This window comes from Amphiprion ocellaris, chromosome 5 (genome assembly GCF_022539595.1).
Source record: "Amphiprion ocellaris isolate individual 3 ecotype Okinawa chromosome 5, ASM2253959v1, whole genome shotgun sequence".
Lineage (NCBI taxonomy): Eukaryota > Metazoa > Chordata > Actinopteri > Pomacentridae > Amphiprion > Amphiprion ocellaris.
The window spans coordinates 28,580,460-28,593,239 of record NC_072770.1 but is presented as its reverse complement, the minus strand read 5'-3'; the positions used below and the strand labels follow the sequence as shown (position 1 = coordinate 28,593,239).

Genomic DNA, 12,780 nt, shown 5'->3' with positions numbered 1-12,780 from the left:
GTAGCTAAACAATCCCAAAAAGCCGGGGTTTAGCTGGGACACAGCATCGCTACGTAACATCCATGTTTGGACTTAAAAGAGCTGTTTCAGGGACTCCTGGTTCTGCAAGCAGAATTTTCATTAATCTGCCCCATAAACAAAGTTATGTGATTCACAGGTGGAGCGATGTGAAATTAATCTCCCTGTTGTCTGTAAGGCTGACCAAAAAACAACCTTGTGTACGAAAACACTCGGGGAGTGAGGAGTTAAACATGTAGAGCAGCACTTCTATTTCATTTTTTGGCAGTAACAGTAACTTCACAAGCACCATCAAAGCGTGCTTGATGTTTGTCATTGCTGTTGATCTCTTTCATTTTCAGACTGTAATCCGTCTCTCAATGCGATTTTCTTTTTTTTATCTGAAGCATTAGAAACTTTTTTCAATCTTCTGACACCAGAACAAGACACCGCTGTGCTCTGTAACACGTTATTTCCAATGGCTCGTGCAGCATCACAACGGTTTGGCACTGTGACGAGCAAAGTTCAAATTAAGTGAATGCTGCACGCTGTGACGAATACCTGGAAAAGAGGCATCCAGCCAGGCAGGGAAGAGAAAACGCAGGAAAGGCTGAGGTGTGTCTGAATTGTTGTGATTAAATGACAGAAGTTGGCCTTAGAAGGAAAGCTGAATGTTGGAAACAGCTTGCTGTAGGTCGGCAATATGTGCAAACAGACTTAGGTTTGTTATGTGTTCTTCCCAGCCGCTCCACAGCTCTATTAAAGTTTCTTAGTCGAGGTTATGAGGTAAAGATGTGTAATTTTCATACAAACTATTTTACTAATTTAGTGACATAATCCTACTAAAAATTTTGAAAATTGCCAAACTATCTGTGGTTTAACCTGTCAGTGAGCGCAGCACAACATGTGCTGGACTTGAAAGGGTCAATAGGCTCCCATATATTCCTACAGTTGTAGCCTGCTGCATCTTTAGATTAAAACTATGATATACTGCAAAAGGATATAGGCTTTATAATAGGATTTTAGGCTTAATCAACATTGTGTGACCTCCTCTGTAACGTAATGGACATTCAAGCTCTACTTGTAAAAATCCCATAGTCCACCTTTAATTATAACTCCCATGGTCCACTTTAGCAAGAAGCTAAAATAAAACCTACATTAATTTGCTTTTACATTCTGGTTAAATTGTAAACTTTAGTGATATATTTGGCTCCTAATTGCAACAAGTATCAAGGTTCGGGGTATATATTTGAATTTTTTCTACACTTCTCACATTAATGCTATTGTTTAAGAAAATTCTAATGGAAAAGACAAGGAGAAAATACACCTTCAGAATGAGATTAAACCACACACTGTCATGATGTTTCAATGATTCCAGAGTCTCTGTGGATTTTTTTTAAAAATAAAAACACTCAACTGGTCATTTGACTAAGAATCAGTACATGATCTGTCTGCCTCCTTCTGAATAATGAATGCTGTCGTATGATCACATCCAGAGCTGACATGTCAGAGCAGCACTTACAAGTCTACACAACCTACAAGAACAAAAGAAGCATCCTGTGGTATAAGAATCAGTGTCTTTTACGTCCAGTGCATCATGTTGAAGTGCACGCCATTAGCCAAAAGGAAATACAAATACTTCAATGAGAGATGTGCTTTAAATGACCTTAGACTATCGTGAATAATATATAGTATTGATGTTACAGACTTCTTTCTATATGCAGTCTGTGCCATTCTGTCCTCAGGAGATCCTGAAGATGGATGCAGCTTCAAAAAAACGTACACATCTCCATCTGTTCACCTGCCTCACTCCACCAGTCCAACCTCCACTACTGGGCTGAATGGGGTAATCTGCAGTTCAGTCCGACCAAATCACTTAATGAGAAAGTTTACGTAGGCGAAACATTTATTTGAGCTTTCTACCTGAATTAGTTCAAACCAGGAAATAAATCTTAATAACCACAAAATCACCCTGGATCCCGTAAGTGCCCAAAGAGTCGATTCATTATCAGGGAGACAGCTCCCAGCAGAGTTACGAGACAACATCACAGATTAAAGTCTTGTCAGGCTTGTTTCTACTGCCAGGCGAAGCCACAAATCTCCACTCAACTGTCCAGACCAAGTGAAAGACACAGCATCCTGGATGCTGCAGAGCATTCATTCCTTCTTTTGATTGTAGCTGAGCTGAAATAGATGACGTGAAATGCTTTCAGGCAGCCCTTTGTGCAGCGCTAGATTTTTACACCCCTTTTTTTCAAGTTGAAATGCATTTCTGGGTTTCTGGAAGGGAAACAGTGTGAAAATTAAGATGTAAACTATATATTTTTTTGTTTTTTTTACTTCCAGAAACATTAGGACGATCAGTCTAAAAGCCCATTTAAGATATGATTGAATGCCTGACAAGAGTTTTCGCACAGCACTATTTAAAAGTGAAATTATTTTCAGCCTGAGGCAGTTGAAGCAGAAAAAGTGTGAGGAATGCTCCAGAAAAGAGCAGCAGCAGGCAGCACTTTTTCTCTCAATATTGACAACACAAAATGGACTAGCAGCCAAGAGAAACATCCATTTTTGGGAAAAATTCTTTTATAATAGATATATTCCTGTTGTCATTATGCTTAATTCTCTGTTTTTTAAAGGCTAATGTGTTACTGGGATCGCTGTACCCCTTAAATGGAACCCACAGCGGCTGATCAAATGAAAACATTTATGAAAATGATAAATGAGCAGCTTGTTCTTGCTGCAGAGACACTTTTCCAAATATAAACATTACACAGAACAATGGTGACTCAGCATGCATAGTGATTTTCAAACAGTTCTTGTCCATTTGACTGTAATAAGAGAGCTAATACTAAAACAATAAAAGGCAGTTTGATTTTATGCATCCAGTTGATTTCTCCTCAAGGTGAGTTTGTGAAAGAGAGAAACAGCAAAGTACACGTACTGCACAAGATCCTCAAAAAATCCTGAATGATATATCAATCAAATCAGCCTTTATGATTCTTAACAGATGGCTGTGGTGCTTGTGCTTTTAAAAAAAAAAAAAAATTTTATTTTTATTTTTATATATATATATATATATATATATATATATATATATGTATATGTATATGTATATGTATGTATATGTATATGTATATGTATATATATATATATATATATATATATATATATATACATATATATATTTCTAAAGGCTCCTATAGACTGTGTGTTAGCAGCAATCCTGCAGGTTCCAGTGTGCATTATGGGTCTTACAAATCCTGTTAGCAATCTGTGTCAGGTGGCACAAAATCAATGTTGAATCATGTTGGATGCCAAAAATGCTTCATTAACTCACGCCACCCATCTGCACCTCATATGTTTTTTAAAAAATACATTGATGTTAACTAATTAAAATATTAAAATCAATCAATCTTGTATTGAAAATCAGAAGACTAGTCACAGTAACGTGCTGCAGATGATGTTTTTTGCATGCGAGGTATTGGAAAAGTTGTATGATGACTTTTAATCAGAATTCAATCGGCCCACTGACTCATCAAAACAATCCAACGACACATGTGCAGTAGAAAAATACAATCTACAGCATCGACATCTCCAAAGCGATCTTTGGTTGTCAACATTGGTTGACTATGGGTTTTTCTCATCATAGTATCATGGACTATCAGTTTGGAATGACAACCAAAGATGTCACCAAATGTCTCTCAGGATTAGTCCAGGACAGTACAGTCATGCATGAAGACTTGAACCGGACCATTTATAGCAACACTGTCTCACAAACGTGACTCTACTACACAACTATACAACAGTATTCTCAATTACACTTGAAAGAAACACATTTTTTCTCAGTTTGGTAACAGTATGATAAAGTAGGAAACATTTCCACTTTTAAGGAACTGCAAAGTTCATCTGAAGGTTAACACAGCAACACAAATACAGCTTAATGATCATCATGACCTCGCATAATGTGACCACTTGAAATTTTAACTGCCGCACTCTCAAAAAAAGAAAAGTACTCAGAGAGGGCAGTACTCCACCAAGGCTGTCCTGTCAATGTATCTTTTCCAATGAATTAAATCTTTAATAAAAAAAATGACCTTGCTCTGAGCACAGGCATGTGTTATACATGTATATGTTATGTACTGATACCGAATCGCATGACCTAAATATGTAGCGGGCGGCAGGAGTTGATGGGACTCGGAAACACCCCCACAATTTAATCAACTGGTCCTTGCATGATTTCCGATGGATAAGTCCCGGTAAGTTCGCAGCGGTAGATTTGTAGTAGGATCACAATCATGTGATTGTCAGCAAGCAGTTGAAGTAGTGTTCACTTGTTGCCATAGTTACAGTGATGCTGTGCCGCTATCTCGTAATTCTGAAATCTTTAACAAATCTGTGGATCCAGACTATAAGCAGCATCACTGCCAAAATCTAATCACTTGGTCATTGTGTCATTTTTGACTTTCCCTGAAAATTTCATCCAAATCCATTAGTCTGTTGCTAACAGACAAACAAACAAACGGACAAATGTATGCTGATCGTCACATAACTCCGCCGTGTTCCTTGGCGGAGAAAAAAGTTTGCAGTCTGGAACCCTGCTTGAGCTTCCTTTTAATTCGCTGTTTAGTTAGGTTTGGCACCAAAACTACATGGTCAGGAAAATATCACGGTTTGGGTAAAGTACAAACGCTTCAGTGCATGTTTGGAGCTTCTCTTCCATTTTCTGGGTTACCAGGGTGATGAGTCTCCCCTCATCCAATATATGGTTAAAGCAATAAAAAACATGCCAAAGATATGCTTTTAAAAATGTTTAGTTTAGTTGTCTAGGAGTGTAATTTTTGGGCTGTTTATGAAACTCACATCTTGTTGGTGTCACCAGCTACCTGAAGATAAATTTGGTGTCTTTTTCTACATTTAGGGAATCTTCATTCTCCAACCTTCAGTGTCACAATTAATCTTTGAAATATATCAAACAGGCGGTTTAACAAAAATGTTAGGATACGCGCTGTGGTTGTGCATGACCAGTTGAATTCAAAGATAACACTGCAAGACAATTAAGAAGTTGTTTTACTTCAATCGATAGATTCTCTCTGCATAGTCAAAAGACTGTAGTCTACGAGTAAGTTGCATCACAAATTAATTGAGAATTCCCTCGCAAAGTTCTGTTTCTAAATCAGGTTTGTTACATGACTGTAGCCCACAGAACTGCAGAGCAGCTTTAACTATGTGAGTCAATGCGGCTGAAGCACAATCTCAAGTTTTTTTTACAGTGTGCTCCATTTCCTCTCCTCTCGAGCCCGGTGGGACATCAGAAAACTGTGTAGCCACGCCGCGATGAAGAGGCTGAACAGCTTGTGCCTCGACTCGACTACGTTACCTGGTACACTCACACAACCCTGTGAGCAGAAAGAGAGAAGGCCGACAAGACGTGACCCATATCCACTTACAGCAGAGAGAGCGAGAGGTTGAGAGGACGGAGCGGATAAAAACCATAGGTGGAGTAGAGGTACCCAGGGGAGACACTGACAGCTCTATCTATCTATCTATCTATCTATCTATCTATCTATCTATCTATCTATCTATCTATCTATCTATCTATCTATCTATCTATCTATCTATCTATCTATCTATCTATAGTCTCATATACAGCCAATTTGTATACTGCCTTGATCACATTTTATTATCAGTAAAAATAGGAAACACTTAAATTGATCACATTTACAAACTGCCAATGCAAAATCTGCAAAACTATCACAGTCAATGCATTTGATTTATTTCCCTATAACTGAAGAAACAACTCATTAACAGCTTTCATGGTTATGTTTATAGAGCTAAACATGAATTACTGGAAAGCTAGTGTTTGGGTTACATGCTGAAAAACATCAGTGCTGGATTATAGCAGAAGATGGCATGGAATATTTTGAATATTTACCCATTATAATGTAGTGCTGAAACATTGAATCAGTTGATTAGTCAATCACCAGAGCAATCTACAACCGCTGAACATCATTTTACGAAGCAAAACTGGCAAAACTAATGTGAGGATTTGCTGCTTCTCTTTGTTTTCCATCACTGTGATGTAAAACTTTTTGGATTTCTTGCCCGTTAGAAGGACAAAAAACATTTGAACAGTTTCCCTTGCGCTTTGGGAACTTGGTTTTTGTCTGTCTCCTTTCACAGTTAATCAAACTTTTCCCAAACTTTTCTCTCAAGCCTCATTTTAAGCAAAAAAACTAATAAAAAATAGGCATTCATGTCCTCCCAGTCCTGCACAACTCGCGTATGTAGGTCTCAATAAAATTAGGACTGTCTAAAAACAACATTAGTTAAAGTCTGAAATGCTGTTTCATTGAACACTAAAAATTTATCAGGCACAGAGACACAAAAGACACAAAGCTCTACGAAAACACTATTAGTGACCTTAAGAGTAAGATTTCTTCTCATTCCTGTTACAACTCCGCACAAGTTGATTTTTACAAACCATTTTGCAGAGGTGATGGTTTAGTTCAATAGATCAATTTTTGCTTACTGTAAAAGTACATAAATATCAATAAAAATGACTCTCATGCAAAAGTACTTGTCATGCAAATCAGCCTCGGTCAATGCCATAATATAATATCAGAAATGCAGCCAAATTTAAATATCATCAAAGCGGTGCTAAAATTAACAACTTTACATATTACTGTACTTAAGTCCATGAAAATGCATGAACATGTGTTCTATGAAAAATGCAGTGCAGTGTATGTACAATATGTGCTTCTAAAACGTGCTGGAATAGGTAAGAGGAGCTGAGTTTTGATGCTATAATACGAAAGGAAAAGGTAGATTTGTAATTACCTCTGAGTTTAATAAACTACAGCACTTCCGCAAGTATTGCGTTGTTAGAATAGGTGACTACTGACAGCCATGCTGGCTTAAAAACACTCATATTTGTTTACTGTTCCCATATAAGACTCATTAATCCAGCTTTGGAACACATTAATGGTTAATGGTGCTTTACAGTTGGAGAACAACTGAATGAATCAATACAGCAATCAACTGATAATCACTAGACTTAACCAAACTTAACTGAGTGTTGCCTAAACCTAAAAATATGAGCAAAGCAGGATGTGAATTCCAGCCTCTAGCAGAGAAGTCAATGTTGTCAAGGCAGCAGTCATATGTCTTCTAGAATGTACTTGGTGAGGAAGATTTGGAGAAGACAGATCTATCTATCTATCTATCTATCTATCTATGTATCTATCTATCTATCTATCTATCTATCTATCTATCTATCTATCTATCTATCTATCTATCTATCTATCTATCTATCTATCTATCTATCTATCTATCTATCTATCTATCTATCGGCAGGGATGAGCAAAGTCGAGACAGAATGAGTTGGAGTGAAAAGGGCGAAGTGAGAGAGGGACAAGGGGGATAAATCCTCACTGCTGCAGTATTAATTCTTAATTGGAAAGAGATGCTGTTCTTCAGCGTAGCTATTCTGCTTCATTTAGCTTACATGAACAGACCCAGGGCACGGGGCGACGTAGCTGTTTCAAAGCACTCAGCAGAAATATCAGCAGAAGAGGAGGAGGAGGAGAAGGCAGCAGCTATACACTACTTGAAATAACCCAATTCATCATAAAAACACACACACGAATACACACAGGCCCCTACACATCCCTGAGTTATAGATCCGCTCTCTAATTGGTAAATACACCCCGGATCTCCAGTTGTGATTGGCCAGAAACCCTTCACCGTGTGCCCCAAAGATGAGTGGACCATCTGGCCTGTTCTTCCCTCCAGAGCAGCCTGATTGCTGAGCCTGGAGGTGGGCCCAGAGAACTGGAGACTCAAGTTAAGTGCCAGCTGTACTTAACAGCAACGGGTTAAAGGTTAAGAATGGTGAAAAACTAAGCACCAGATTGATTTAAAGACAAGGAAATGTCAGTTCTAATGGAGCTTTTAGCAGCATCGCACAGTAGAAAAAAAAACCACACCTTTCTCCTTCTGTGCCACATAGTAGGCGTAGCACTAGTACTACTGAGCCTCAGCAGCTATTACAGTGGTGTGGATTTACTCGAGGCTGTAACGAAGGCGAGTGTTTCACCAAATTGTGCTTTTTTTGTTGCAAAGCCTGTGTGGAAGAACAGCAGGGGGAAAACACTGGGAAAAGCAGTTTTACGACTGCACAGACATAAAACGCTCCAAGTATCTGGTAACTAATTAAAAGCAACAACTGCAACTTCACTGGCATTTGGAAAACATCCCATTGCGTTATTTTTTTAACTGCAAATGTCCAAGAGAGACGAAACACGAGTGATGGGGGACTGAATATATGAGAATATGCAAAGAGATGTACAGCTGTAGAGCCAAATGAAGGTCTGGTGATGGGAGGGTCAATTACTGGAAAGATGCGACCGATTTTCAGCAGATATGCAGCCTGATCTCGCAAATAAACACTTCTTGTGTTTACTGGAACACATTGTGAGGACTACACCTTCCACAGCTCTGATCTTTAAACACCCTGCGTTTACATTGATGTAATCGCCAGCTCTGTCAAATTATGTAACAGCAGGAAATTAAAAAACAGGGTTCCTGAAGTATCTCCAGGTGGCAGAGCTGAGTGGTCGAGCCCAAAGTTGTCTCCTCTCGGATCCCGGCTGTTGTCTCCAGCCGGTTCGTGCTACTTACGTGTACTGCTGTGGGAATGTGAGCCCCTCCGCTCCAGGCCACGACGCGCTGAGCATCAAGATAATCTGGAGAGATACCAAGCAGACGCTGCTGCAAGACCTTTCGCCTATCGCCATTTTCCATTAAAGATTCTCGTCACGGGGAGGTTTTGGTGCGTGAATGAAGCGCTCCGGACCGTCTCCGGGGGGGCACACAGATAGCGAGAGTCCGGCTCGGCTTCACTTCATATCGGTTTCTGCGCTGTCAGGTGGACGCGGAGGAGGCAGGCATTGGCCGTGGAGGCTCCGCGGACGGTGGGAGATGCTATAATGCAGCTGCCAAGACACTGCAGAGTCTCCCCTCCTGCTCCCACACACACACACACACACACTCACGGATACACACCAACACCGCCACCGACACCACAATCACACAGGCCGGCGCGTCCACGACAGCTCTCTCTCTCTCTCATCAGCAGCGCCGTGGAGCTTCCAGGCGCGTTCACGCTCACCAGGCAACAGAGGAGCAGCAAAGGCATCCAGTTTGTCTTTATTTATCTCTGCGGAGCCACGTGGGATTTGTCAGTGCCATAAATTTGAGTTTTTCCACACAGGTCTGCATGAGATTGTGTGGAACGAACTTCTCAAGGGTCTGCTCAAGGGTCCCTGAACGGAACAACACGTTAAGTACCGTTTCACTCCACAAACTGGGGATTTACCAGCCTCCAGGTGCTCCAGCTGCACGAACACATGGCAAAAAAAAAAAAAAAAAAAAAATACAGAAAGATACTAAAGAAGCTTGCAGATTTTGGTAATTTCATTAGTTTGGCTCCAATTTACTTATGAGTTGACCATTAAAATGTCCTAAATTGAAAACTAGAATGTGTTTCATAGCATTCAACTGGCTTAAAACAATAAATAAATACAGAAAACACATTTAGGCTGTCTCTGAGCAAGAACTGATTACATTTATTAATAGCAAATTTAGGCAGATAATTAAAAGTACACTGTAAGAAAAAATAATATGGGCTTTTAAAAACAGCTTACTGTTATTTTACAGGTTTTGTCTGTTTCTTTAATTCTGAATAACAACTAGTAAAATCTAAAAAAATAAATTAAAAAAAGTCTTACTTGCATGCTATCCATAAAAAAACAGCACAATGCTGTAAATGATGTCCACATCAAAAATCTGTATCTCTACAAATCGTAATTCATTCTCATACAACGTTTGACCTTAAAATTACTATTTGAACTTTGAAAGACAAAGATGATCTCTATTAGGAATTGAGCAATGGTAAATGTGTTTTAAACTGTCATTTTACACATCTTCACAGTTTCGTTAAATTACAGATAAAATCTAGCAAAACAGTAACATTTAGAAAAAGCATTAATTTATATGTTAACCATAATTAAAAAAAAAAAAATTGGCCAAAACTGTAAATAATGTTCATATCAAAAATGTGTTTTCACAAACAGATGTGTGACCATAGCATAAGATTAGACAGTTTATTGCATTTAAATCAGTTAAACATATCTTTCATTTACAGATATTTGTCATTATTTTCGAAATTTATTTATTTATTTTTCCAGTTTTTGACTGTTACAGCATTTCATCAATTATGAATTTTTTGTGGCCCTTACTGACATGTTATACTGCTTTTTGGGGTTTTATTTTGTTTTTTTTGCTTGTTTTTACAGTGTAGGACTTTCCTTAAATGATAGTCATTTAGTTTTAGGAAGGTGTGAAGGTCAGCAAATCCATCTAATATTTGCCTTTGTGTGTGTTTTCCTTCATTTAACAGCTGCACAATTTGCTATCCAGAGACTACATCAGCATTTACTAAAATATAGCAATTTAGATCTTTGACAACAGAATAAGAGAAGAGAACATGATCTCCATCTCAGACCTTGTTTGGCATTTGTTAATACTACCAATAGTGCGTTGTCATATTTTGCTTCATATCTTTTTCATCTCCAATGTGAACAACTGAAGTTCAGCTTCAGTGTTTAAACCAGCACCTGAATTCTTCTTTACTTGCAGAGTAAAAAAGAAGCAAAAGCAGAATTACATCCTGCGCAATTGTTTTCCATCAGGCAGGGTCCTAGCTTTTATGGGGGAAGGGGGTGGAGCCATTTCACATGTTTCAGGCCCCAGGGACCCATTATCTTATCCTGCATCCAGAGATGCAAGAAATAGTACTATAGAGTCCCTGATTATCATTGAATTAGGAAACTACTGTTTCACTTCCCCAAGGCAGTGTTACCAACCACTGATGAAGTTTCAAATATCACAAAACACAGTTATCAGACAAGTCAAAAATATGAGTAAATATATCAAAAAATAATACTGTCAGTTGTTTAATTACAATTGAGAATTTTAATGTCTACTTATTTGGTAAACATTTACTCACCTTTGTTTACAATCTTGGCACATACCTTGGTTGTCTGTGTCTTTGACCCTGAGATGGATTAACCTATGTCAGCTGGGAGAGGCTCCAACCCCCCACAGGGTAAAGCAGGTGAAGCAAATGGACTGATTCCTGAACACTTGTATTTTAATGAGACAGGTTTGTCAGTTTCTGGGCTCTAGGCCACTTGGATTTGGCTATTTCATTAACTGTAGTTCCTGCCACTAATTTAAAATTGCCTCACACCTCCATGCTAAATACTAATTCTATATGCAGGTTTTTAGTGTGACTGATATCTGATGCACACGGTATGGTTTTCCTGTAATGTATAAAATAGCAAACGCATATAGAACACAGGGCATTATGAGCAGACATTTGATTCATCATACGTGGAAAAACACGTGCAACTTCTAACATCACTGATGCCTCTTCTAGGTTTAACATCACAGTCAGTCATGACAAGGAATCGCCATGAACAACACCAGCAGCACACAATTAAAGGCAGCATCATTAATGTTATGAATTACATATGTTCTTCTCCTACTGAGGCATGTTAAAACATGCGTGACAAGCTTTAAAAGCACATGAAGCTGACACTGCATGAAATGGGAACTTGAAGGCATCGTGTACATGAACAACACAGCAGGTGGGGGCAACAGGGGCCTCACAGCAACTTTTATCCTTCCTGGGCACCTGAGCAAGTAAATCCTATCATGCCTTCTTCAGAATTGAGCACATAAAGAAATAAACTAGTGAGTCTTGCAGGCGTGAAGGTGAAAAGTATGAGAAAGTACATGAGTGCATGTATATTGCTCTTTTCAGTCCCATAAGGTAGATGATCTGTGATCCTGCTCCATACCTAAATATAGGATTAGGATGGGATGTACACACTGCTACCTTTTTGCATTATTACATATAAATACATAATAGATGTGTTTAATAATTTAAGGACATTTAGGAATTTAAGATCTGCAGAAAGCATAAAAAATAAATAATGTTTAAAAAATCTGCTTTAAAAATAATATAAATAAATTCATAAATAAAATCTAGCTTTTTTTTTCTACAGTTTGTTATTTGACAATGAATTTATTTTACTCTCTGATTTACTTTTATTGTATTCTTAATCTACTAGCATACATTAAACAGTAGATCTTATTCACGGCAGATATTTTGACTTGTTAAAAATAGATGTAACTAATGATGCCTTGGTGATCTTTGGGTTTGCCCCTAAATGGAACAGAGGAAGTCTGAATGTCGTTCTTTACACTTGTGTGAATACAGCCTACTGTCTATTTCCTGTTCTGCCTACACATGCTACTGTGTATGTTAATGAGAAACCAAAGTTTATGTCTCCCATGTCCAGCCTGTATCAAACATCAATAGTGAACACACACTAGAGCACTTGCAGGCCTGATAAACAAGTCAATCAACATTTAGCAGCATTTTTATCTTAACATCATTCAAATCTTTAGCTATACACCACAATATTAATGTAACACACAGTGTTTGAGATATTCAGACAGAGAGCTCTGTGCTGCACAGGAAATCACACAGCACAGAAATAATTCTGGCAATGGTAGATCAAAAAATGATGTAACACACATTGTGTCGGCCAGGCCTTTTAGACATGCTCTATATAGGCAAACAGGGTTTACAAATGCAGGGAAATAAATGACAAATCATAGATTGTGTAGTTAGACAAGATAGGAAGTGCATTT

The 12,780-nt window shown here is 38.4% G+C and overlaps 1 protein-coding gene across 1 annotated transcript in view; it reads right to left on the bottom strand.

Moving 5' to 3' along the window:
• Nucleotides 1-9,124, bottom strand: part of LOC111563210 (voltage-dependent calcium channel subunit alpha-2/delta-2-like) — a 48,346-nt gene extending 39,222 nt beyond the window's left edge. The window contains exon 1 of the mRNA XM_023262170.3: nt 8,677-9,124. Coding sequence (XP_023117938.2) covers nt 8,677-8,792 — 116 coding nt within the window. The 5' untranslated portion in view covers nt 8,793-9,124. The remainder of the gene's footprint in view (nt 1-8,676) is intronic.
• Between the last annotated feature and the right edge of the window lie 3,656 nt (nt 9,125-12,780).